The sequence below is a fragment of the Cupressus sempervirens genome, chromosome 1, assembly GCF_028749045.1.
Source record: "Cupressus sempervirens isolate cs-2001-9-10 chromosome 1, ASM2874904v1, whole genome shotgun sequence".
Lineage (NCBI taxonomy): Eukaryota > Viridiplantae > Streptophyta > Pinopsida > Cupressales > Cupressaceae > Cupressus > Cupressus sempervirens.
Genome location: NC_143118.1, coordinates 733,082,141 through 733,109,106, shown reverse-complemented (window position 1 = coordinate 733,109,106; position 26,966 = coordinate 733,082,141). Strand labels below are relative to the sequence as shown.

The window sequence follows — 26,966 nt, the reverse complement described above, 5'->3', positions numbered from 1 at the left end:
ACATTTTATCGAGACTCTCAACATCACATCTACTGATGTTGATTTGAAGTTCACTGATCTCTGCACAGTGTTGCTTTAGCAAGATCGGTGGAAACAACAGTTTGGTAGCAGCTCCAGTTCCACCTCCACCGAGCAAGCCTTTGCTACGAAATCCTTTCAGAAGGATAAGGGGGCAAGTTTCAACAGCCATCTCAGCAGAAGTCTTTTGCTCGAACCCCAAATGGTTCTAGAAAGAAGAACATTCAATGCAACTACTGCCACAAGTTTGGACACATGAAGGTTGAATGTCGGAAACATTTAGCTACATAGTCTAAGCAGTCAGGTTCGCAGCCCAAAGCGAACAGTATAGAGCACATTGAGCAGGCGGAATCTACCTTTTATGCCTTCATAGCTAAAAGACTTGCATATCATGTGAAGTCATCTGCTTGGTACATTGATTTAGGTGCCTTTCGTCATTTCACTCACTGTAGAGATTGATTTACTGACTACCAGCCTTATTTAGACTCTGTTATTTTTGGTGGCAGAGAAGATTACAGTGTTGTCGGTAAAGGCAACATTCAGATTCAGTCTGTTGGGAGGAATCTCATATTCCTTGATGTATACTACGTTCCAGTGATGGAACTAAATCTACTCTCAGTCAGTCAATTGCTGCGACATTCTCCACACTTGGTAGTCACCTTCAGTTCACATCAGTGCACTATCACTGATCAGGTGACTAAGTCTACTATTGTAGTAGGTCTTGAGGATTATGGTCTTTTCAAACTTTCTGATTTTGGTGATCTCAGGACTTAGCTATGGCTGCTCGGCAATATTCTGTCAGCACACTTTGGCATCAGCGATATGGGCACTTAAATGTGCATTATCTCTCACAGCTTGCTCAGGATGAGCTTGTTCTTGGATTGCCAGAGATTCAGACTCAATAGCTTGGAGTTTGTGATGCATGTCGGGCTGAGAAGCAACATTGCACACCTTTCACTAGTGGCGATTCTTGGCGAGCTTCTCAGGTACTTCAACTTATTCATGCCGATATTTGCAGCCCTATGGCCACTCCTTCTGTTCTTGGGTCCAGGTATTTTCTGTTGTTTGTAGATGATTTTAGTAAAAAAATGTGGGTGTATTTCCTTAAAAAGAAATCCGACGCATTTACTGTATTTCAGAAGTTTAAACCCTTAGTTGAAAAAGAGTCTAGGAAATCTATTATTACTCTTAGATCAGACAATGGGAGGAATTTTGTTCTAATGCTTTCTCCAGCTTCTTGCATGCACATGGCATCAAACGCCAGTTAACCACACCCCACACGCCACAACAAAACAGTGTAGTTGAACGTCGAAACAGGACAATCACCGAGATGGCTTATTCCATGCTCGAACACAGACATGTTCCGAAGAAGTTTTGGGCATAAGCAATTAACACTGCAGTTTATTCGTTGAACCGGTCATCCATAGTGGCGGTCAAAGGTAAGACTTTGGAAGAGGCCTAGTTAGATCGTGAGCCTAGAATCAGTCACCTGAAGGTTTTTGGCTCCTTTGCTTTTGTTTGGATCCCTGATGCGTAACGCACCAAGTTGGATGCCAAGAGTCAGAAACTGATGCTTGTTAGATATAGCAGTCTTCACAAAGCCTACTGCTTGATTGATGTTGAGATATCTCGTCTCATATACAGTCATGATGTAGTCTTTGATGAGTAGCGAGGACCATTCATGCTTGTTTCTCCTGTTCTTGATCAAGCAGACTAGCCTATGATGGCTCATGATTTGGGAGTTCGGCTTTTATTAGGTCCAACTAATGGGAGGGCTCTAGTAGCTGCTATAGCTCCATTTATTCCAGTGATACTTGTACAGACACCTCCAACTTCTCCTGCAGGATCACCTCTCTTTTTAGATGCTTCACCTAAGTTTGATCTTTATTCTTTTGATAAGGATCTTGCTAATCAAGCATCTCCTAGCACTACTATTGGTCATTCTCCTATCCGGCCTAAGTGGTGGGCTAAGACACTTGCTGATCTTCGATTGGAGAATTGCTCGAAAAAAGAGCAAAACTATAGATTCTGTTAACTTTACTCTTATGGCCAACATTCATAGTGTGTTTGAACCTCAAACATATTTCGAGGGTAAAGGAATTCTAGAGAGGGAACAAGCCATGACATCTGAACACCAAAGCCTGTTGAAGGACAACACCTGGGTCCTTTCCGATCTTCCACCACGGAAGAAACCCATTGGCTGCAAATGGGTCTACAAAATCAAATACAAATCAAATGGTACTTTGGACAAGTACAAAGCTTGTTTAGTGGCGAAGGGCTTTTCTCAGTGTCAGGGCATTGATTATGAGGAGACTTTTGCTCCTATTGCAAAGATGAGCACCATCAGATTAGTTCTAGCCATGGTAGCACAGTTTACTTGGAAGGTCGATCAAATGGACGTAAGGAGCGCTTTCCTGAATGGTGATCTCCATGAAGAGGTCTACATGGCGCAGCCTCTTGGTTTCAAGGTTGCTAGTAAAGACCATTAGGTTCTCAGATTGGTAAAAGCTCTCTATGCTTGAAGCAGGTCTCTCGGGAATGGTAAATCAAGATTGATAAGTACCTCAGTTATCAAGGCTTTAAGAGGAGTTCTTCAGACTCAAATCTGGACATCATGATTACTGACAGTGACATCATTCTTCTGGTTATCTATGTGGATGATTTGATCATCACTGGCAGTTCGACATCTTTGATTCAGGGAATGAAATAGAACTTATGCTAGTCTTTTGACATGACTGACCTTGGACTCATGCATTATTGCTTAGGTGTTGAAGTTTGGCAACAGTCTTCTGGTATATTCATCTCTTAGTCCAAATATGCCAGGGCCCTGTTAGACAAATTCCGAATGCAGGATTGCAAACCTGCACCTACACCTATGGAGAAAGGTCTCAAGTTATCCGCAAAGTCTGATTCTCCTTCCGTTGATGATACTACATACATGCAACTAGTAGGCAACCTCATCTACCTCGTTGCTACTAGGCCTAATATCAGTTTCGCAGTCAGCTATATTTCACGCTTTATGATAGCTCCTAAAGATGATCATTGGATGGCAGCAAAGCATGTGCTTTGTTATGTGAAGGGTACTTTAGATTATGGACTTCTGTACTCTCGAAGTTTTAATCCTACACTCAGTGGGTTCACAGATTTAGATTGGGCAGGCTCTATTGATGATAAAAAGTCAACATCTAGATATGTGTTCAGTTTGGGATCCTCTGTAGTCACATGGACCAGCAAGAAGTAGCAGACAATTTCTCCCTCTTTTACAGAGGCTGAATATAGAGGGATTGTTAAGGTAGGATGTGAAGCTGTTTGGCTTCGTCGAATGCTTGGGGATATGCAGATGTCACTTGCAGGACCGACTACTCTGGTTTTTGATAACGAAGGCGTTATCAAGTTAGCATGCAATCCAGTCTTCCATGAACGAACCAAGCATGTGGATGTTCACTGTCATTACATACGATAGCTGGTTGAAGATGGGACTATAGATTTGCAGTATGTTCCTACCATAAATCAGACTGCAGGCATTCTCACCAAGCCTCTTGGTCCTGATAAGTTTGTCAAATTCAGAGGACAGCTTGGTGTGTTAGATAGATTAACCATCAAGAGAGGGTATTAAAATAATAGATAAGTCGTCTATTATTAGTTAGTGGTTATCTCTTGTAAATATCTATTAAGCTTTAGTTTGCGTTCGTTTTTTGCTTTCTCTAGAATAGAATGTTTCTATTCTTTACGATCGTTTCCTAAGGAAACATCATCTCATTCTTTTGTATAAATTGACCTTTTGGTCTTTGTTAATATCAAGCAAGTATTTTACTAGTTACCTCGTAATAAACTCCTGGATCCCAAACCATCCGATCTTGGGAGTAGAAATAGATGTGTATCACCCTATCTTCTTCTTGTGATAACCATCTAGAGGTATGATCCACCCAACAATAGGGGCCATCAAGTCGAACATGGAGTAACCCTGACTAGACTCAGTGAAGCTATCGAGGGATGGAGTCGTCTAAGATGAAAGGTGAAGAGGTAATAATCGCTCTTGTATAAGCGGAAGTGGGTACGGGGGCGTGCCATGGCAGAAGGGGGGTGCGGGGGTGGATGCAGAGGGTGCAAGGAAAAGGAAAAGCAAAGATTGAGGAGAGCGTGATCAACCAAGGAAAGGCGGGAGATGGTGAAACTGTGGATTGAAGGGGCGAAGGAGGCAAAGGCGAAAGCATAGTCCACAACACTCGCACCGCCACAATGTGACCAACAAGTAAAGAGCTTGGAACTCAGAAAGCAAGAGAGACCGTTCAAAATCACCGAATCGGAGGACTCACAAAGCTAGAGGTTGCAGTGACCATAATAGGAAAGCGGTCAAGGCCATCATCAGAAGCATGTTGAAGCCCCAGGCTGGCAGGGTCTGTCTCTGAAGTGCATGTCGAGTTGGAGCCATGGTCATAGTTCATGCATTCAAATCTCCTAATATGATGATGCTGCCCATGACGGTGAACTTGTAGATGCACTCATGCAAGTCCGTAAAGGGTCCTTGTCATTGACAGTGTGGATGTCATACGACGAAGAGGCTGATGGGTAAGTAACAAACAACAATGAAGATGTCTCTTTGACAATGACTAGTACGACCAACATGGATACATAGAAATATGTCATCAGTGTTAGAATGAACCACCAAGGTAGATTTGAAAAGATATCTGTAATCAAGCAGGCAACACACCCAAAACCACAGACACCATTGGATGCACAAACCTCCTCTTTGCAAGTTGACAACCATTGGTACCCCACATACCCCGGAGGAGGACGTACAAGACCCTCATGACTCTTAGTGATGACCAAGATATTAGTAGATCCCACTGCATCATGAAAAAGACCTGGCGAGGACCATAAAGAGTCATTGCCATTCCAGTAGTTGACAAGCAGAGAGCATGTGGAGGGCTCATGCTTGCCCGACTGCTGGTGAGTCCGTGATTTGGCCTTGGGGGCCTGTCTCAATTCCCAACCACTGGGAGGGGAGTCACGAATAATTGCACTGAGATTCTGGATAACCACCCATTTCCCATTCCACCTAGCCTCAACAACAAGACCCTTAGACTATTTCAACTTTGTCACCTGTGCCTTCGTGAGATCCTCATCCAAGAAAATCTTTGTAGGAAGAGAAAACAACTTCCACTTCGCCCTAAGAGCTTGTAGCCTGTTGCGAATGGAGAGAAAGCTGATATAGAGGGTACTATTCAGGCCAAACCAACACCTGTTAGTGTGATGTCGGAGATGCCAAGTTGATCATTGAGGAAGGAGTGTCCGACTAAAGAAGGGTTAGCAGAGTGAAGGAGACCCTAGACCCGCAAGTTAAGCTCACAAGCGCGCCTCACATGCTCATCATCAAATTTCCCTTGGACAATCTTTCTGACACCCAAGAGAGGTGCAATAGTAGTGTTATTACATAAAGAGGCCCAAGATTTCACTTTCTCTTCGGTTTCTGACAATAGAGAGGAATGCTTAGCAACCATGTTAGTTTGCTTGTCTTTGATGGCATCCAATTCTTCCAGTTGTCCAATGACGGATTCTAGATTTGATTTGATGCTCGCAGTCTCAAAAGTGAAAGTGGTGGAAAAGCTACGAAGAAGTTAAGCATTAGAGCCTGTGGCCTACTTGAGTTCAAGAATAATCTTAGAAAGCAATTGCACTTCATCTGTAAGCTCTTGGTTGTTTGTCTCAAGCTTGGTTAGGCGATCATGGAGCCTCTGGCATAAAAGAGACAGAGCTTGGGGCAGAGCTGTGTCAACAAAATAGAAACAACCATGGAAGCTGTGATGGCATTGCATAGGCAGACGGGGCTGTAAAAACTGTAGAAGTTGTAGTGACTGTAACTCAAACTGGTAACACAGGTTTAATGCAACATCCAACCAAACTACTCAGCACCACACGCACAAGAACAGCCATAGATTCAAGTAAGCGTGCAAAAAAAATCAGCAAAGCATACACTACCACAAATAGAGAGGAGTGAAGCCAGACGTACATTGGTTCTAAAAAGTGAGCAGAAAAACCCGCACCAAGCCAATGGATGAATAGAGCAGGAGGCAAAGTGCATAGAAGCTTGTGACTAAGTTAATGATAGAAGAGAGTGAGCCTGGTCGGATGATGACGCAAAGGAAGAAGTAGGAAACATGAAGCTAGCGGAAGCAGGATCTCATGAAAGTCAACACAGAAAAGGACCTGTTGTGGCAAGGAAAAGGCACACACAAATGCAAAATGTCTAGTGAAAACAACAAAATAAATCATGACCAACAATGATGACACACACCCATAGAAACAGAAGGAACAACGAAATGCAAACACTTCCAAATGCCCGACTTAAACATAGACGAACGAATGCAACCAAGGCAACAACAAAATCCAAACATGCCTAGACACTCGACGCAAACACAAATGAACGAACGCTGAGCCTAGAGCCACAGGGAGCAACTACTCAACTTGCGCGAAGATCATGCAGGCGAGCAAATGGGGAGACCATTCATAGGGAGAGCATGGAGCATGAAGTCAATAAATAAGAAGAAACAAATGATCTCTCGGCTTTTTTTAGATGTATCTATATGGGATATATATGCTAGTACGCACAACTTACAAAGTTTAACTTTATCATTTTTTAAAATTTGAACTATGCTTTATAAATCATGGTGCCTGCTATATTTATTGAAATGTAGAATAGGAACCCAAATTTTATTAGGAAAGTTATATTCTAAACTATGTACATTACAAGTATTTTGTTTCGAAAGATTTGAGTCTTTCTCCCTTTTCTTTCCTTTTCGCAAGGTTCTTCTCCGTCTTTATCTATTCATAGCGATCATAAGAAAAAAGGTGGTGAAATTCAAAGTCCATCCAAGGACCTAACTCGTGATAAACAACAAATGTTAATCTTGTTGTTTCTCGTGGTCCAATGTCAATTGCTGCCTTAAAAAGAGTCAATCCTTGTGATTTGTGGATAGTTATTGCCCAACCCAAACGTAAGGGCAATTGATGTGTGCACCGCTTTGTATTGGCAGAATTGAAATTAATTTGGGAGATGCATCTTCGAATGGAATTCCAAATCTAGTATCAAATTTAACCATAACATATGTTGGTAGATCTGGTGGTGGACTTCCAAGTTTGTATATGATATTTCAAATGTATCCTAAAGCTCCATTGACAAGACCTTCTTGCCACAAATTAGATGTTAACATGACACTTGCATCCTTAGCAATTACAATTCAACATCTAATTTCTCATTCTAACCTCCTCTTGGATTAACACTACCTTCTTTAGTCGCAATGCTATGAGCTATTGGTTTTCTTAATGAATTTTTTTTCTTCTTTTGTTATGTACATTATCATTTGTTGCGAATATATGAATACTATTATCAAACTCTTCCTTAACAATTTGATGCAATGAAACATTTGTCCTTGTCATCAACAATTTCCAGTCATCTATAATTGGATGTGCATCTCTAATATTAGTGAGTAATTGACGAAATCTTTGTTGGTCTTTGCTTTCACCTTCTTGTTTGAATACTATTGTTACCAAAAACATGTTTTCACCCTAAATGCACTTGTTTTGGAAACGAAAATGTTTCGGAGATGGGGGACAGCCAAAAATGTTTCCAAGCCAACCCCGATAAAGCAAAATTTTTGGAAACTATCCCAGAATTGTGGGCATGGTCAATGGAAACCTTTGACCGTCCCTAGTGTTGATTTTTGGTAGCTTCAGTTGGATGAACCTATGATTGTATATATAATTATATATGAGATATAAGTTATTATATGAGAGAAATATATATATATATATATATATATATATATATATATATATATATATATATATATATATATATATATATATATATATATATATATATATTAGTATATTAATTGTTAAATTAACGAATACACATGTCCCATAAAGGGACATGTCTCTTCTTAGCCTTTTCTCATTATAAATAAGAGGTCACTGCCATTTGGAAAACACATACCTTAACCAGCAGTGCCATTACACTTGCAGCAATCCTTAGAAATCCAATATGGTATTAGAGCCAGGTTACAAATATGGCAAATGTGTGTACTGGCATCCAGATCGATTTGTCTTTTTTGTATGTTTCTATGTTTGTTGCTGCAGGCATTAGACTTGTATGACTTTGAGATGTGATGTGAGCAGGTGAGACTCCTATATTTTTGTTTTGCCATGTGCAGTTAGCCCTCTTGAAGATGCCAAACTGTAACTATTTTTGTAGTAAGTTAAATTACTTTGAAGTTGTTGGCTAGCGACATGATGGCTGTTTATAGGGTAGTTACATTTCCTTAAGACAATCAAACATGATGATGTGCATAGCAGTTACATTTCCGGAGATTGGAATACTGTGTGTATGTTTCTTTTGAACTGTGTAGTCACAAGAACATTTTTGAAATGGAACATAACTCACATCATTGTTGTAGAGAATATTGTTCTTTCAAGGCATGCACGCTGGGTGTAAAAATACAATGACAGTCATTTCTGAAGAGGGAATTAACTATTGATAGCTGTGACAAAAAAAAAAAATTGACTTCAGAATTTGTCGTATTTAGCAAATATCCGTAATGAACAGATTAATATTGAGGAAGAATAGTAAATCAACTGTGATATAGTTGAGTTAGCACCCAAAGTAGTTGCTCTTCTGTAGAGCTTCATACATCCAGTCTGCTATACGTAGATGACTAAGTCACAAAGATGCACTTGACATTTCTGAAAGCCAAGATCATTGTGACATGATTCAAATTGCAGACATCTGTATTAGTATTAGGGAGCTATTAACAATCGACTCTTAAGTCAAAATCAAATGATCATTTGGGATGCTAAGTCTTGGGTGGAAGGAAGATCTAAAAGACCCAAGACCACAACATTGCATACTTGTGCGATAATTAGATTATTGCCTCGTGTGAGGTGTTTGGCATCCTCATTGATATTTGGCAGAGATTTTATATCCACAAATTGTATATCATAGCTCACTCATCAGAAATTGTGGTACCCTTGAATAATAATATATATGTGACATCCCAAGGCGACAATATATAAGTGTAATTCTGCTACACACATCAAATTTCATAGTTACGAGTTGGATTCGAGACATTGATGGCAATAAATTAGATATTTTAGTGCTGATTCAAAGGAGTTGGATAGGAAGAAAAGGAGAACATAGAAATGGAGAAGATAGGTGCAAGGCAATCAAGTTCTGACCAACCGAGGAACAAACAAAAACATCCAACCCTGGATACAACATCCGTATTGATTGTGATTATTTACCGACGTTGAGTAAATTCTATCAGTTTTCTTCATATCAAAGATATATGAGTTTCTGCAAGATTAAGTAATATTATACTTGATGGAAAGGTCTACCATATCACAAGGAGTAACTAGTATAAGTCATGATCGAGTGCGACTAAGGAGTAAATTATAATGATATGGAGATATATACTATGTTTAATGGGAGTGAAGCAAAATGAGATATCAAGCAATAAACATCTTATCTAAAATCAATCCAAAGGAGATTCATGATTGTGGCATCATCCTTTAATTACAAGAGATAATTATTTTTTGATTATTATATCTTGAGAGCTACCTATATTCATAGGTAATCTCTTATTTATATCTCTATGTGTATTATAAGAGCTATGTGCCTTGATCTTTTCCCCCGAGATTGATACTGCTGGAAGAGGGAGACTAAGATTCAGAGGGAGCATGACATTTCATTAGAGGCAACCTTGAAAGAGAGGGAGTAGATAGAGGATATGATTAAGTCAACGTTCGTGATCTCGGTCATATTGATTCAGAGGGAGTAAGCCATGTTGAGATGGATTCTCCAACGATCAATAACTTGTAGTAGGCAAGAGGACTGTGATTCATGAAAATACCTTGTGACTGTGATTTTAATGGGCTTACCCCTCTGTGTACATTATGAAGAAGTGACAACTTCCAAATGATGTCACTTGTATTTGCAAAAGTTATTGAAATGAGATGATCCTACAATAACTTAATTTTCTATTATAATGGATATCTTGTGATGTCAATGTAGATCATAATAGATTATACTTTGCATGGTGGATGTTTATATGGTAAGCATTATGAGAATGCATGTGCACATACCTTATAATTTTTTTTGAGTACATGGTGAATGTTATGCATATTGATATTCTGGAAGGTCATTACACAGATTACTTGGTGAATATCATGCATCTTAATGTTTTGGAAGGCCATTGCTCACATAGTACTTGGTAAATATCACGTGACTTGATGTTCTAGAAGGCCATTACTCACAATATTTGGTGAATATCTTGCATCTCAACATTCTGGGAGGCCATTAGTCAAAGAGTATTTGGTGAATATCATTGATATTCTGGGAGGCCAATACTCATGATATTAGATGTGATATGAAACATTTTTGAGTAATTGGTGAATATCATGTATTCTGGGAGACCAATACTCATGATATCAAATGTGATATCAAACCTTATTGAATATTTGGTGAATATCATATGTTGATATTTTGGCAGACCAATAGTCTTGATATCAAAATGATGGCTATCTTCTGATCAAAGATATCCTTAATCTTGCTAACTTGATAGTACTTTGAGGTTATACATGTGTTTATCCTCCCTAGCTATGAGGGAGTGTTGATGTTTGGTAGCTTCAATTGGATAAACCTATGACTATATATATAATTATATATGAGATATAAGTTATTATATGAGAGGAATTAATATAAAAATGATATAAACACGCACACATATATATACATATACATATATATATATATAAATATTAATTGTTAAATTAAAGAATAGACATGTCCCATAAAGGGATTTACAGGACATGTCTCTTCTTAGCCTTTTCTCATTATAAATAAGAGGTTGCTGCCATTTGGAAAACACATACCTTAATAGGCTGTGCCGTTACACTTGCAGCGATCCTCATAAATCCAACACCTAGGACGACTGTCCCCTAACTGCCCCGGGGACTGATGGTCATTTCTAGAAGCAAGAGGCACAAGGTAAGATAGTTTTATAGAAATATTTGCAATTGTTTAATCTAGTGGGCCCTACAACTCAAGGCAACCCTAAATATTAAAATAAATCTTAAGCATATGATCAAAAATATCAAATTGCATATTCTTGGTAAGTCGCTTGTAGATTGGCCAGAGTGAACAGAGTTACATCCAAGTGATAATGATTTTCTCTTGCTGCTTGTGGAATGTGAACAGAGGTATCCGTGAATTCTGGAAGTCTTTGGTGAAAATCTGCAGATTGAGAGTGTAAATCTGAACAATATTTAGTTTTCTCAGATCAAATCTTAGGGGTAGCAACATACCATTTTTGTTTCCATTTTGACTTTGAAGTTTGAGACTTTGAGCCTTCTGATAACATATGATAAATTGATGCAATGATAATTGAATTTTGATATATGATATGATACTTCAAGTCTTTAACTTTTCATTTTGTTGAAACTGGTAGTCCTTTGCGAATTTTAATACGTGATATCATACTTTTCATTGTTTCAATGAATTATATCTATGAATTTATGAGATTGAAATTTGAACTCTCATTTGATTCATTTGATGCTATACTATGTTCTTATTCTATGATGGTTTGGTTTTATTCAATTGATGCTATGTTCGATGATAATTCGATGAATGATCATTGATTTTAGATTTATAAATGTTATTATGATGAATGTTACAAGGCTATATAATTCATGAATATATTTGAAATTTTAAATTTCCATATATGTATAGCTGTGTGTGTGTGTGTGTACATGTCATCTACTGCTGTTCCCTGCTTGGTGAAATTTTAAAAACGTCCTGAAAACCCATTTCCCTGATCCCTATCTTGGGAACTCGGGGTGACATAGCTGAGTAACTTATCCAAAGTAAAAACTATCTTAAACTCTACCCATTATAACTTTGCATGGACATTACCATCATTAGGTGATTTGTCACTTTTTATTGTCTCAATGAATTATACTATGAATGTATGAGATTGAAATAGTTGTCCCAAATTTGCTACCAAAATAATTCATCTTCCTCCTAAACTCATGTTTGAATTTTCAGAAAAAAGCTTGACAGTCTCGAATCTATATTTTGTAACAAATTTTGTCCAATAAAGCTCATTTCATCAATCGATATATACCTGATATGTTGAATTTCTTCTTGTAAACTTGTGGTGCCTTCTAATTCAGGAAAATGTGTAAAAGGAATTGCTAGAGTTGAATTAATTGTTGATGCTCTGATGTTAAAAGCTGCAATTCTAGTTGATGCTAATAGTAATAGTGGAGAATGTTGCAGTGCTGATGTATCATAAAGAACTTGATGAATTGCATGAAATAGATATGATCTCCCTGTTCCAGTTGTTCCTTGAACTATCATACGTAGTGGCATGATAGTTTTACCTTGATTATACTTGTCATCATATCATCAGGTATTAGTAATGTATACTTGTAACCATTAATCATATCATTAGGTATTAGTAATTCATTCTCTTTCATAGTGTTGATAAACTGTATTGCTTAGTGTGTCTATTCTTCTCCTTTGTATTCTGCACTCCATGGAGTTTCTCTATCAATATCTCTTCGACACATCTATTTGTGTCGCATCCATAATGTGCCCACGATGTAGTCCCGATGTGGTCTCCCATTCATGTCCTATTGTATTTTGTTTATTTGGTAAATTGTTGCCATCTTGCAAATCATTATGATTCTCAGTTTCATTTGAAATAGTCCTCCACTGCAAATGCCGTGGATTATAAATTATAATTGTAGTATCACAATAACTCTGACCCACAAAATCAACCCATTTTTCAGAGTTTTGTGTAGATACAGTAATACATCTTGGAAACGCTCTCCCATTTGTTATCTTTTTTCCTTTTAGAATTATAAGTCCAAGATCTATCTGCATCTATGAGTGTGACACTTTCCATTGCATATGGTCTATCCATTTATCCTTCAATGAAATGTTTAGGTGATCTCCGTCTTCATTTTCTTCTTTTTTAATCTGGTTTGAACACCTCTCTTGAAACTTTTAATTTAACAAATACTCCCTTACTTTCTACCAATGGCAGCTCCAATAACAGAGGACAAGTTTCCTGTGCTCCAATGTTTCTTTCAATGAGGGTTCCAGGTAGCAGTCTCTAGTATGCACTTGATACTGCTTCATCTGGGTTTTCAACATTTGCAAGTCACATTAACATTTGATGATACATCTCTGAACTCTTTTTCGCTGTTGCTGCATACTTTGCAGTATAGTTCATTACAGCATATTTTGAAAGAACCAATTGCCAATCTATTTTAATACAAAAAAATAATTCTATAAAACTTGAGACGTATCATGGATTCATTCTTTGAAATCAAATAAAATATTTAAAAGAAATTAAGCAATCTGTATAACCTTCCTCTTTTGATGTTGCACAAAAGTATTTTTAAATTTACAGTTTATTGATTTCCAGATCAAATCCAATTTATGCTTAAAAAATGAAAATATGCATTTTGACAAACTATAGGTCAGAACTGTATCAGTTCCAGTAATAAATATTATTATCTTAAATAAATGTGAATAAAAATAAAAGAACAGCAACACATCTGGTTTAAATTTTCAATCAGGAAGAATCAAACTTGAAATCTAGAGTTATTTAAACATGAATCCGCTCCATTATAGTGGGAAATTTAGAATACTATCAGCATCCCATGTTAGAGCCGAGAGATCATGAAATATTTAGGGTTACGAAAGCACAAATCAGCTCTATAGTATTGGGAAAATAAGTCAGCTTTCACTAGAGTTGGATATAATATAAATTGAATCTTAACAAGGTAAAGGGAAAAATATTCTTCTTTTATGAATATATATCATTGTTGTTTATCTTTGTTTCTTTAAGAGAGAACTCTAATTTTCTCCATCCAGCATTTCATGTTCTTTGGTTGCCTGATGTGTTTTTTGTGTTTTGGGTGTGTTTGGGACAAGTCCATGTACCCCCAAGACACATGAAAGAAAGTTTTCCAGGCACTAGTAGAACACTTCAGCAATATGTACATAGTTATATTTTTTTTTGTATCTCATGAAGCGCCGGGAGAATGTACAAGAGCCCTGTGGAACACACATTTTTTGTAGTTCTTAATGGTTTGTCTTATGTATACTTACAGGAAAGTACTTGCAGTTGCAGCAGCAGCATTGGTTGCTGGAGGTGGTCTGGCATATGTGCAGTTGAGTTTGCGTAGTAGAAGTTCTCACAAGGAACAGTGCGACTCTTCTGATGGAACTGATAAAGAAAAAGAAACAGCAAGACGAAATGGACCTAATAGTTCTATGTCTAAAAAAATCAGGCTAAAAAGGAGTGCACTGAAATCACTCAAGGCATTAGCAGGAATTCTGTTAGCTCAGATGGGTAGAAAAGGAATGCATAATCTGTTATCTTTGGCGGTAGTAGTGGTAAGAGTCTAAGACTTATAATACGTACTTTCTGTGAATCATGCATATAAAAGATTCCTTCACTTGAAAAAAACCTTTATTGGTCAGCATGCTAGATTATAGTTAGCAGTTTTGGGTGAAATTAACATTTCTGGTCCTTAGTTTTATTTTTTGCATTATTCATATTAATGTTGGAGTTCTTTTTATCTTTCTATTTTAATGACAATATCGCATCGCTTGCTTGTGTTATATGCTTGCAGATACTTAGAACTGCTTTAAGTAATCGATTGGCAAAAGTTCAAGGTTTTCTGTTCAGAGCTGTTTTCCTAGGACGGCTGCCTTTGTTCTTGCGCCTCATTGCTGAAAATCTTCTTCTGTGTCTTCTTCAATCAGCATTTTTCTCCACTGCAAAGTATTTAACTGGAACCTTAAGCTTGCATTTCCGAAAAATATTAACAGATCGCATTCATGCAGACTATTTTCAGGTATGTGAATATTAATGTACTGATTTTAGTTTTCTTTGTTTTTTGTAGATGACATGAATATAATATCCTTTACGAATTAATTGACACCTATATTATATCTTCTGCGGTATATAATTTGAGTTTCGATGATTGTTACATCACTCATGAAATGTTATTAAATCTTTTTAAGACCCATCCCAAAGTTACACTGTTGTTGAAGTAGCCAGTGATGCATGGTTTGATTTTTAATTATTGCTGAAACATTCAAGTACATTTATTAAAGCTGTTAAATATCAAGCACCATAAAGAGGTACATATGAAGTTCTTTATATCATGCTAATACAAAATGTTTTCAATTGGGAAGTCTAGCATATTTGATTTTCTGTGATTGTTGATTCTGCACTTATTTATAGAAAATGCCCATATTAAATCAATGTATGCTTGAGTGTTTTAAATAGTTAACTAAAATTTCTCCCTAATTGCTTCATTTTGATTTTCTTCTATTAAATTTTTCCTGATTAATGTGAATTACTCTCAGAATATGACATATTACAAGATATCTCATGTGGATAGCCGAACAACTAACCCAGAGCAGAGAATTGCAAGTGATATTCCGAAGTTCTGCTCAGAGTTGTGTGACCTTATAAGAGAAGACTTGACTGCAGTTTCTGATGGACTGCTGTATACCTGGCGTCTTTGTTCTTATGCGAGTCCCAAATATGTTCTATGGATACTGGTAACAGAATGCCTTTTGTACTCTTATTATTTTTACATTATAAGGAGGAAATATAATGTTCTAGTTATTCACTTCTGTTTATGTAATCTGAAATTTGGTATTGTTTTCCTATATTGTAGGCATATGTCACTACTGCAGGTGTTGTAATTACAAATCTTTCTCCCTCTTTTGGGAAGCTGATGTCTAAAGAACAACAATTGGAAGGAGATTATCGACAATTACATTCGAGATTAAGGGGCCATTCAGAAAGTGTTGCATTTTATGGCGGCCAGGACAGGGAGGCATCCTATATACAACATCGTTTTAAAACCCTGGTTAAGCACATGAGTCTTGTTTTGCACACAAATTGGTGGTTTGGGATGATACAGGACTTTTTCCTGAAGTATTTGGGTGCTACAGTTGGGGTAGTTCTCATCATTGAACCATTCTTTTCTGGTAATTTGAAACCTGATACTTCAACATTAGGACGTGCTGAGATGTTGAGTAACCTGCGCTACCACACTAGTGTTATTATATCTTTGTTCCAGGCCTTGGGAACACTCTCCATTAGTTCACGACGTCTCAGCCGACTTAGGTAAAGGCTGCTATTATTCCTTTGCTTGCTTTGGATGATTTGTTTTCTTAGTTTGATTGGCTTGCATCGGATTTGATGGTGAATAACTATAGAACATAGGTGTGTGAAAATAGTAAAATAAATAATGATTGATGATGCAGCAAGGAGGTGCTTGTTTATGGAAAATAATAATAAAATCCTAGATTGGAGAATTATCATGAAAAGCCAATTATGTTTTATTTTAATTCCAGAATGTATTCATACTAATACAACATGACATTTTCTGTTGAAAATTCCAGTGGTTACGCAGATCGCATTCGGGAACTAATGCTTGTATCAAGGGAGCTAAGAGTTGCTGGTGGCAATCGTGCTATTCAGAATAAAGAGAGTGGGGGCTACTTCGCGGAAGCAAAACATATTGAATTTGATGGTGTCAAGGTAATTTGCACTCTGTAGAAAAAGTAATTGTGTTTCAACTTTTGCAGTTGGACATTTTTATACAGTATAATTTTTTTTTCTCCGACTTTCCCTCCAGCGTTGCAGTTTAAGGTGCTGAATAGATAAGTTATTTTACTTGGTGGCAGGTTGTGACACCAAGCGGAAACACCTTGGTAGAAGATTTGACTCTCAAAGTAGAACCTGGTTCTAATCTTCTTATTACTGGTAAGTATCAGCTACAATGCTATACTATCAACTTTTATTATTATATCCCCAGTTTTCTATTTTTTACATCAAGGAAATAATTGTTGCTGGCCAATTTTTTCGGTGGTTTCATAATCTTTTCTGGTTTTCCAAAGTTGATTTAGCTCGTATAAACATTTTTTTTGTTCAAGATGTTTGTACTGTGTATTGAAGTTGTTCTTCTGACAAGCATTTGATGCTCTATTGAGGGATAAGTTAATTCAGTTACATAATTGTTTTCAAACCTCAATTTGTAAGGGATGTAGTTTTCCTGCTGTGTTCATGCTGTAGGTCCAAATGGAAGTGGGAAAAGCTCTTTATTTCGGGTGCTTGGAGGCCTTTGGCCATTGGTGGCTGGTCGTGTTGCAAAGCCAGGGTTGGGTTCAGATCTCAATAATGAGATATTTTATGTCCCACAAAGGCCTTATACAGCTGTTGGAACATTGCGGGAACAGTTAATTTACCCTCTTACTGCTGCAGAGGAGACCGAGTCACTTACTGAGGAAGGGATGCATGAGCTGCTAAAGAATGTTTGTGCATGTTATCCTTATATTTATATTGAACTAATGGTTTTGTCTATGATTTATAGACATTGTAGGTCTTTGAAGTCAGTGGCAGTATGGATGATGCATCTTATTAGGAAGTCTGAAATATTTTTTAACATGTCAATTCACTGGCTCTAAGGTAAACTAGTTTATTCTTCACAGGTTGACCTTGAGTATCTGTTAGATCGTTACCCTCCAGATATAGAAGTGAACTGGGGGGATGAACTTTCACTTGGAGAACAACAGAGATTAGGAATGGCAAGACTTTTTTACCACAAGCCTAAATTCGCTATTCTTGATGAGTGTACAAGTGCTGTCACTACAGACATGGAAGAGCGGTTCTGTGCAAAAGTTCGTGCAATGGGCACATCATGCATTACAATATCTCACAGGCCTGCTCTTGTAGCATTTCATGATACTGTTCTGTCTTTAGATGGAGAGGGAGGCTGGAGTGTCCATTACAAGAGGTAATGGAAAGCATTTTTTTTATAGAAATGCTTGGTTTCTGCAAGGTGTATCAATTAATCATCACAAATACTGTGTTTGGCTCTGACATTTTTTTCTTAACTCATATGCAGGGATTCTGCAACATGCCTTCATGAAATAAGAAACAATGAATCTGGTAATGAAAAAATGAGAACGGAGCGTCAAAGTGATGCATTAGTAGTGCAAGAAGTGTTTTCATACACAAACAGGGTACTTGAGATTTCTTTGGTTACAGAATTAAAATAATTTTTTCCAAAGTTTCCTCCAATGGGATCAGTGCAAAACTTAAATTGTCAGTATTCGGTTCATTTGACAGGAAACCGCATATGATGATTCCAAATTGGTTGAACCATATGTAGGTGATGTAGTAGCAAAGTCTCCACCAAAGGAGTCTCAAGTATCAATTCCCAACATTCCATTGTTGAAGGCCAATCCTCGTAAAATGCCAACAAGATTAGCTGCACTTCTGCGGATTTTGGTACTTTTGCTATGGCAGATGTTTTTTCATTGCTTATTATTCACATATATTTTTGGTCTTTGAAGATTGTTTGTCATGTAATGCAATAACAAACATTTGATCTTACATGTGATATAACTAATTGTATTTTGGGTATTAGATTTAATGTTACAAAGGTTGGGGAGTTAATTATTGATTACTCAATAATTATAAGTATCAGGCTGTGCGCGTTTTCAGAGTTCTTATATTATGAAGCTTTTCAAGATTTCTGAATTTGATTGCAAGAGATTCACTGTTAGTGCAAGCATCAATTGCTTTTTGATTGGAACCATATTTGCAAAACAGCACCTGTATACCTACATGTTAATCAAGTAAAAGCATAAAATTGCAAACCTTATACTGATGGTTCTGCAGAGAAATAAAATGGCTATGCTAAATAACAATAATAAATCTTTGCACGCTGATAAGGAAAAGGGAGTGAAATGGGACATATTGCTATCATCATCATTAGGTAATAAAATTATGAGTTAAGACCCAAAGCGCTTATCAATAAGTCCAATAATCTAGTGAGCAAAACATTATATTACAGATTAGCAGCATTTAAAATATAAAATCAAACCTTATAGTGATGATCCTGCAGAATAACAAAATGGCCATGCTAAATAGCAATATTGAATCTTGTCATGCTGTTAAGATAAAAGGAATAAAGATGGGATATATTGGTGTTAAAATCACAAGGCAATAAAACTACTTGATTTAAAACCCGATGTATTTATGAGCAAGTCCAAATACATAGTGGATTAAAAAAATCATCGCAAGGCAATAAAATCACATGATTTAAAACCTAAAGTATCTATGAGCAAGTCCAAATAACTAGTGTATTAAAACAAAAAAATTCTAAGGATTTCTACATTAAAAAATTTAAATCCTCAATACACCCAAACATAATATATTTCATTACTTCTTAAATTTTATTCACTTCAATGCATTAGATAAGTCCTCTTTATAGATCTGAAAACAGATGCTGAAATTCCATTGACAAGATGTTTTTGTCTTGCAATCTTCGCCTCTCTTGATTTGGTCAAGATTTAGGTTGATAATATTGTTGCCTAGTTTTCAGTTCCATTCCTTTTTGCTCTAAGTTGCAGTCAAGTCAATGTCCATGTTGATTCTATGTCTAGAATGCCCCTAGGATGACCTCTCTTCTCATCATCCCCTTTCAAGCTAACCTATGCGGGAAATCATGTGAGCATTGCACCGATCAAGGGCTAGGTGACTTAGGGTTTGGTGGGTTAGTCTTTAGCATTTCCTTGATGAGAAGAAGGTCTACAAATTCCAATGATTCATCATCTAGATATATAGAAGGATGCTGAGGACCAAGATCTGTAGTCGTTTGCATTTCCATGGAGGATATCACAAGTGATCGAGCTCAGAAATACAGGGAAACTAGTTGATTCAGTAGAAAACCAAGTTAAAATCCTCAAATATACTAAAATATAAAGGTGAGAAAACATGCATCATTGATTTGACACCTAAACGGTCCAGATGTGATCTTAATAGTTACATAGGTGGTTGGAAAAGTCAATCAACAAAAGGAACACACACCATTGGTCAGTTGAAAAGTCAATTGCCCTTGGAGATGGATTCTTGACCATTAGATGAAGATCAAATCAAAGGTTATCGCAGCTTCACAGGAAGTTAAGGCTAACCTATGGTTTAGGTTGCAAAGCAGTGAAAAGCTCACAATCGCACCATCGCAAGCAATTAAAGTCAATCATAAGTGAAGGCAGCGAAGCAGCGAAAAGCTGAAGATTCCATCGTCGCTAGCAGTTAGAGTTGACTTGAGGTTAGTGTTGTGACAGAGTGAAAACATGCATTTGCAGCTTCATAGGGTTAGGAGATGAGTCAAGGTTTCAGGTTGCGAGGTTGCGATGGATGGTAACAGTCTCCTATGTGGTCATTGCAGTGTCGCAAATGTTAAGGCTGACTTTCAAATTTGGGCTGCGAAGCTACAAAATGTGATCTGGGTGGTTAAGTGTGAAGTGATCGCATCATCGTGGGTAATAATGTAGTTAAAGATTTTCAATATGCGAAACAATGAAGGTTGAAGATCGCATGATTGCGACTCAGTTCTGGCCTAAAGAAATTCAAGTTGCGATGGTGCGAAGGGTCAACATGACAGTTAAAGTTTAGGCTGTTGCAGCATCGCAAGTGAAAGAAATGTTAAATCTTAGACCACGGCCAAGATGTGAGGTAGTCAGTTCGATGGTCATCACTAGATCACATGGGTTAAAAACATTAGATGAATGATAGTTGCAAAGAAGTGACAAGGATTAAAATAAGGAGGATTGCTAGGTTTTAATCATGATTGTTGATTTGAGATCGATGGTGAGAATTCAAACTTATGTGACCGTTGAGATACAAATTATATGGATTTGGTGCTAACAACAGAGTATGAAGGAAAATGAAGATTTTCACAGGGTTTTCGAAGTTGCATGAAGATAAACAGTGGCTAGGTGTTCTTAGAGGTGCCATGAGATCAGGATCATCGCGAGGAAAGATGCCACGGTCCATACTATGTTGCAGATTAGATATTTTCATGTTTTGTTCATATTTTCTTTCTATTATGTGACTGTTACACTACTAGAACTGAGGAATGACATAAAACTATAAATGTAATTTCTGATGATAATGAAAAGGTCAACAGACTTGATGGTGAATTGGCTCTGTAATCCCACTTACCCTATTTGCTATTAAGGTTTTGTTGTTCCAACTTAGTTTTAAAGTAGTTTCTGCATAAAGAGTTGAAAGACAATTGTGTGTGGCTTTGTTATCTGCTTTTGAATTCCATTTCATCATGGTGTTAGCAGTTAAGTAATTCCATTTATTGTCCATATATGATTCTGTTTCTTCTCTCCCTCTTGCTGTTTTGCTTTGTTAGGGTTAACAATCAAAATTGCATAAATAGAGATAGATTGTAGTTAGAAGCTAGATAGAAGTGCTGCAAGATAATTCATGACAAACATTCCATTGGGGGTTGTGAGTTATCCAAACCCATTTTGCTTGAATTGTTTGTGTCTACAAGCAATTTGGTTAGCCTTTACTGCTCTCGTGTTAAGTGCTTATTCTGTCATAAACTCTTGATCTAAGAAAAAGACATATTCATTGCATAGCATTGCAAGTCCTAAGGGAGCTGTACCTTGTAATTCAGAGGGTAGTGATAGAACACATACACTGACCCATTTGTTGGTGACATCCTTTTGTTTCTCCAAAACCTTGGGTATCAAAAGAGTTAGGTTGTAAACCACAACAGGAGAACAAATTGTTAACCAACAAATATATATATTTTTTGGTTGCATCTTGCATTGTCTACAGTGTACCATATTAAGTTTCTGGTATTAGTTGCATTTATGACTTCTTGTCTTGCTTTTTTGATCCTACTTCTGATTCTACCTTCCTTTTATTTCTGGATGATGGAATCAAGAATGTAAAAATTTTACAAAGACCTTCAACAAAATAGTTATTTATTTATTTATGTTGTGATAGCTTGGATCCTGTTTTTAAATGAATAACTTGTCATTCTTTCACCAACCTTTGTTGATGGAGATTGGTATGTTTGCTTTGAAAACTAGAAGAAAATAATCGGCACATGATAGGAAGAGCATATGGGTACTTCTTTCCAGTACTCTGAAATCTAATCATTTTGAGCTTTGAGCACTATTGGTTGCCTGATAGGCCAGGCAATTATTGGAGGAAGTATGCATATAGAAAAGTAACATTGCATATCTCTTCTATAGCTATAATCTAAGTTGCCGGTTTGGGTTTGGGTTCATTAGTTCAGAAACATATATATATATATATGTGTGTGTGTGTGTGTGTGTGTGTGTGTGTGTGCGCCACCTAGAAGCATGAATTAATATTAGAATAACATCAAAATATTAAAATAATATTGAGTTCAAGAGTCATTGTTTTGACTTTCAACAATTGGAAAAACACTATAAACCTGTAATTATAGCATCATATCTATTATCAACATCAAAATATTACAATAATATTGAGTTCAAGTGTCATTGTTTTGACTTTCAACAATAGGAACTTTATACTAAGTTTTAATCATATAATGTATTATCTAAATCTCCATCTTCTTCTTCATTAATGGTATTAGTTGATTCACAAACAGTGCCAATACCAACAGGATCAGCTGCACTCATAACATTCCTGCTATCCAAGTCCTCGAATGCTTATTACTTTTTCACTGTACAGAGAGCTTCTTTGTTATTTTATTAACATCCTACTTGAAAAATGTCATAAAACTAGCTTGCAGCTCCCTTCACCTATTGAAGATATTGCTTAATGTTTAAAATATGAATATCATTATAGAGAGCTTCCAATTAATTGGACAGGGGTTATTATGAGCAATTGGATATAAAAAACTCACTGGAAGAAATCTTGAAGTCTAGCTTAATTTGATGTAATAGATATCTGAACTTTAGCAAATTTTGTTTAGTAATGTTAAAGATCTCTACTCAAATTCTGTAATATTTGTTTTTGGCTTATATTATAAAATCTTTGTCAGTGGAACTGTACCTGGTTTGCACATGGTTCGAAATTTGCCAGGTTTGGAGGGCCAGGGGGAGAATTGGGTAACGTAGGGTATAATGGATATAATTTAGCAAATGTCAATTGTGAAGGAGAAAATGATCCCATGATCCCATCAATTTGATGCTCACCTGAATGGTCGATGGATTTGATTCTTAAAATCAGCTGCAAGCCTAAGTGTATCATGTGGAATACTGATCTTTATGCTGATGTTTTCTAACATAGAAGCTCCTCTTACTGTGCCTCTGTATGTTATGAAGATTCAAAAAAGGTGTCAATGACTTACCATACGAAGTGCATTCATTTTGATGTTATTTTATACCAATGTAATTTTTAGCCCATTTGTTACATAAACATGTACCTTTCAGTAACAGCAGAAAATAATCCTATTCCAGATATGTGCAAAAGCAGATAGAAAATACTTATAGAATTTGACAAAATAAAACCTTTAAGAGGTATGGGTAGCCTTTTGTTAGTGTAGATTCAACTTGATGGTCGTTGTGTCTCCCTTAATAATGCAACTTTTGTGTGTAACTTCAATGTCAATGACATACATAGTATTTACAGGTGCTTTTCAAAAAGTCAAAATTGATGCAGTAAGTGTTCTAGTTGCAATGGCCTCATACGTGAATCATGCTGTGTTTTATCTTATTGTTTTGGGATATTTTCCTTATGATTTTATTTTTAGAGATGATTTATTTGTGATGTGAAATTGTTGATTAATATTTTGGACGAGCAGAAAATTTTAGAACTCGTGTTTTCTTCTTGTACTCAACACATTGCTTTTACATGCATTAAAGTGGGACTGATTTTAAGTTATAGTGTGCAGACAATAACATTTGCACACATTTTAATAATATTGTTGCTTGAAATTCAATACTTTTGCAGGTTCCAACATTATGTGACAAACAAGGTGCACAATTCTTTGCAGTGGCCTTGCTTGTGGTGTCAAGGACTTGGATCTCTGATCGTATAGCTTCTCTTAATGGTAAATATATAATATACACGCAATTTGTGCTTTTCAGGGAACATATTCTTCACAAGTGAGCTAAACAAACCCATCGTTGTTTGATGTTTGCTAGGCACAAGTGTAAAATATGTTTTGGAGCAGGACAAGGCATCATTTATTAGACTTACTGGCATTAGTGTTTTGCAAAGTGCAGCCTCCTCTATTGTTGCACCCTCCCTCAGGTAATTTTGATAGTAACATCTTCTTGATAGATTTAGTATGTCAATTTACCACAGAATCCTAAGTCAGAAGACTCTATTGTGCGGGGATAAAAATTATTCTTTTCTTCATCTCCATTTTCAGAAGAATTTCCAGACACGTACATAATATTCGTTAAAGACAAATTTGTTGTGTTTGACTCCTAATTGAAGTTAAACCCCTTTTCCAGTAAGTGGATTTATAGTACACCCATTCGGACTGTTAACACTGATTTTTTTATTACAACACTAATAATAGCTATTACGTATTTATAAAGCCTGCGTGTACAGCCTCAGGAGTTACACATTTCTAGAAATCATAATATAGATTTACATAATAGAAGAATAGAAAACAGGCAGTCCATGAAATATTTGGCAGTAAGGAAACCTTAGCTGCAAAATGTATGTTTAATGTCCCCGAGTAAGTTCAATTATTTATACAAATAAATATATGTTGACTGTACTTGAATTAACTTAATTTAAAATGGCAATTACAGCAAAATCACATAATGGACTATATTTGAGTTAGGTAGATCATGCTATTCCGGTTAATTACTCCAGCCTAGGAGAATGATGAGATGCAATAGGTTGCTTGGACACCAAACTCAATGGCTCCCCTCAAGGTTTTATGGATCCAAGCCATTAAGCCTTTTTTGGACATGTCCGCAAGGCACTCAGGGATGCTGATCTCTATCCTGTCTTGGGAACGACCTGTTGGCTGGATTTATGCAGGCCTCTCCCTTATTGCATTCCTCTTCTCAGACTTAGGAATAGTAACTGGTTGAGCATGAATGTCAATTAGGTATATGATCTGTTACTCCACTTATTAGACTATGTATGAAATTAAAATAAATGACTTATTCAATACCAGACTCAGCGATGCATGAAGTGATATCCTCTGATTAGGATGTCTTGCCCATTTGCCTGGGGAGTATTTAATTGATCTGATTAGATTTAATATAGTTTCAGAACATGTGCAAATTATTTCTTGTGTTCCTTCCACGCTACAGTGGAGCTGCCTTCTGGTGTTATTGGCTATGTATTTGCAGTAGTTATTGTAGTTTTATTTTTGTTTTCTTTGATATGAATTCTTTGATGATTCAATTCACTGTTGTTCTGAATTCTAATGTTATTGACTTGCCCTTTGGAATGCTCCTCTAAGTGTATATATATTCTTCGACTGTAATGGGATGCGATGCTTGAGATAGATGCACCTCTTCCCGTGTGATTATATTAGTTAATCCATGTATTACCTGCAACTAACGATAACAGTGCCGTAATCATTTACTCCTATACTCGGTTTGAACAGCATGGATTGTTATACTTCCGTCAATGCTTATAATTTTCACTGCCTTCATTGACTATAAACTCTCCACAGCGTGTGTGAGTTGCAGCACAGATGAACATGATGTTTGTTTAGCCGTTTGTGACTGACTGTGGATGCCAATGTGGGTGATGACATGTAGCATGCCTTTTGTCATTGCTTCTCAATGGTAGATTGTCGATATGCCTGCGCTGGGTATTGTTAATCACTACTGATTATTTATTAATTATTTATCTATTAACAATTAATCATTTAATGATTTTTTACTTGATTTTGTTATTAATATGTTTGATTAATCACTCAATTAATTATTTTAGTGATAAAAAGTAGTGTTTGACTAATTAATTGATCTATTAATTATTTATTCATATGGGGAATATTACAGTATGCCTTTATTTGTACAACGTAAATATATCTTAATGATTTCAGTTTAAAGTAAGATAAACAAATGTCTAGGTTGTAATGACTTGATTAGACCATAGACAACAAGCCTGCCACATCTGAATGAGGATTTGCCCTGAACTAATTTCTTTAGCCAGGCTGGATGGTTTTCCTTGAGCAGACCTATTTTTAAATTTTATTCAATTTGACTTGAAGAAATATTGCAGGATAAACAAACAAGTTAAATAACACCTTTACAAATTTGGGAAATGCTAAGTTACTGGTTTGGGTTCTCGGACGGGTTCGGTACAAGAACTTGGTTCGTGGGTTTGATAATTTGTTTTTTTTTCATTATGTTTCGTAGGGGCTTGTGTGTGCGTGTGTATAGTGTAAAACTAAATCATTTCATAGTAGGATCCTTGATCATTGATCAATGCCAAATGCAAAAGACAAACACTAGAACACGATTCTATCATTCTAATGAAAATCAAATCAAATTACTAAAATAAAATACAGTTCATGAAAGTTTGATAGTTGAAACATGATTTGAAGTTTAATGTTCATCAATAATCAAAGTTTTGATTAATCTTCAAATGTATTATCAAAAAATGCATTGTCTATAGGATTTTCATTTTCCATAGCCATTGGTAGATCCTCATTATCACCCAAACCGGTTCTGCTAGTACAAGATCCACCAATTACCATGTCCTCATCATCATTCACATCAAACATAATGGCTCTAGAAAGATCCTGAATGGTCATATCCAAGTCAGCGGACTTGGGTGCTACATCCCACAATTCTCTAAACCCTTTTTGTATTTTCGATCCTTGCCTGCCAGTAGTTACAAATTGGTGTGAATAAACACCAAGTCTTCAGCTTTTTTGGCAGGCAACTGATTACAGCTTATTGAGTGGATAAAGGAGTAAGTATTCCAATTCCATTCAGTGGAAAAGGAGCTAGCAAACTACAGAGAAAACAACCAAAATAAAAAATACAAGATAAATTCAAGAATGTCAAGTGTTAAATTCTACAATGCAACTGACCGAACAAAGAAAAAATAAAAAAATAA

The 26,966-nt window shown here is 36.5% G+C and overlaps 1 protein-coding gene across 2 annotated transcripts in view; it reads left to right on the top strand.

Annotated features, from left to right (window-relative positions):
* Nucleotides 1-26,966, top strand: part of ABCD1 (peroxisomal ABC transporter 1) — a 69,358-nt gene that overhangs the window by 11,483 nt on the left and 30,909 nt on the right. For both annotated transcript variants that reach the window (XM_089788397.1, XM_089788389.1), the window contains exons 3-14: nucleotides 14,200-14,485; nucleotides 14,725-14,949; nucleotides 15,467-15,664; nucleotides 15,784-16,238; nucleotides 16,517-16,655; nucleotides 16,802-16,880; nucleotides 17,190-17,428; nucleotides 17,606-17,910; nucleotides 18,022-18,139; nucleotides 18,246-18,407; nucleotides 23,874-23,973; nucleotides 24,068-24,176. In XM_089788397.1, coding sequence (XP_089644523.1) covers nucleotides 14,200-14,485; nucleotides 14,725-14,949; nucleotides 15,467-15,664; nucleotides 15,784-16,238; nucleotides 16,517-16,655; nucleotides 16,802-16,880; nucleotides 17,190-17,428; nucleotides 17,606-17,910; nucleotides 18,022-18,139; nucleotides 18,246-18,407; nucleotides 23,874-23,973; nucleotides 24,068-24,176 — 2,415 coding nt within the window. The remainder of the gene's footprint in view (nucleotides 1-14,199; nucleotides 14,486-14,724; nucleotides 14,950-15,466; nucleotides 15,665-15,783; nucleotides 16,239-16,516; nucleotides 16,656-16,801; nucleotides 16,881-17,189; nucleotides 17,429-17,605; nucleotides 17,911-18,021; nucleotides 18,140-18,245; nucleotides 18,408-23,873; nucleotides 23,974-24,067; nucleotides 24,177-26,966) is intronic.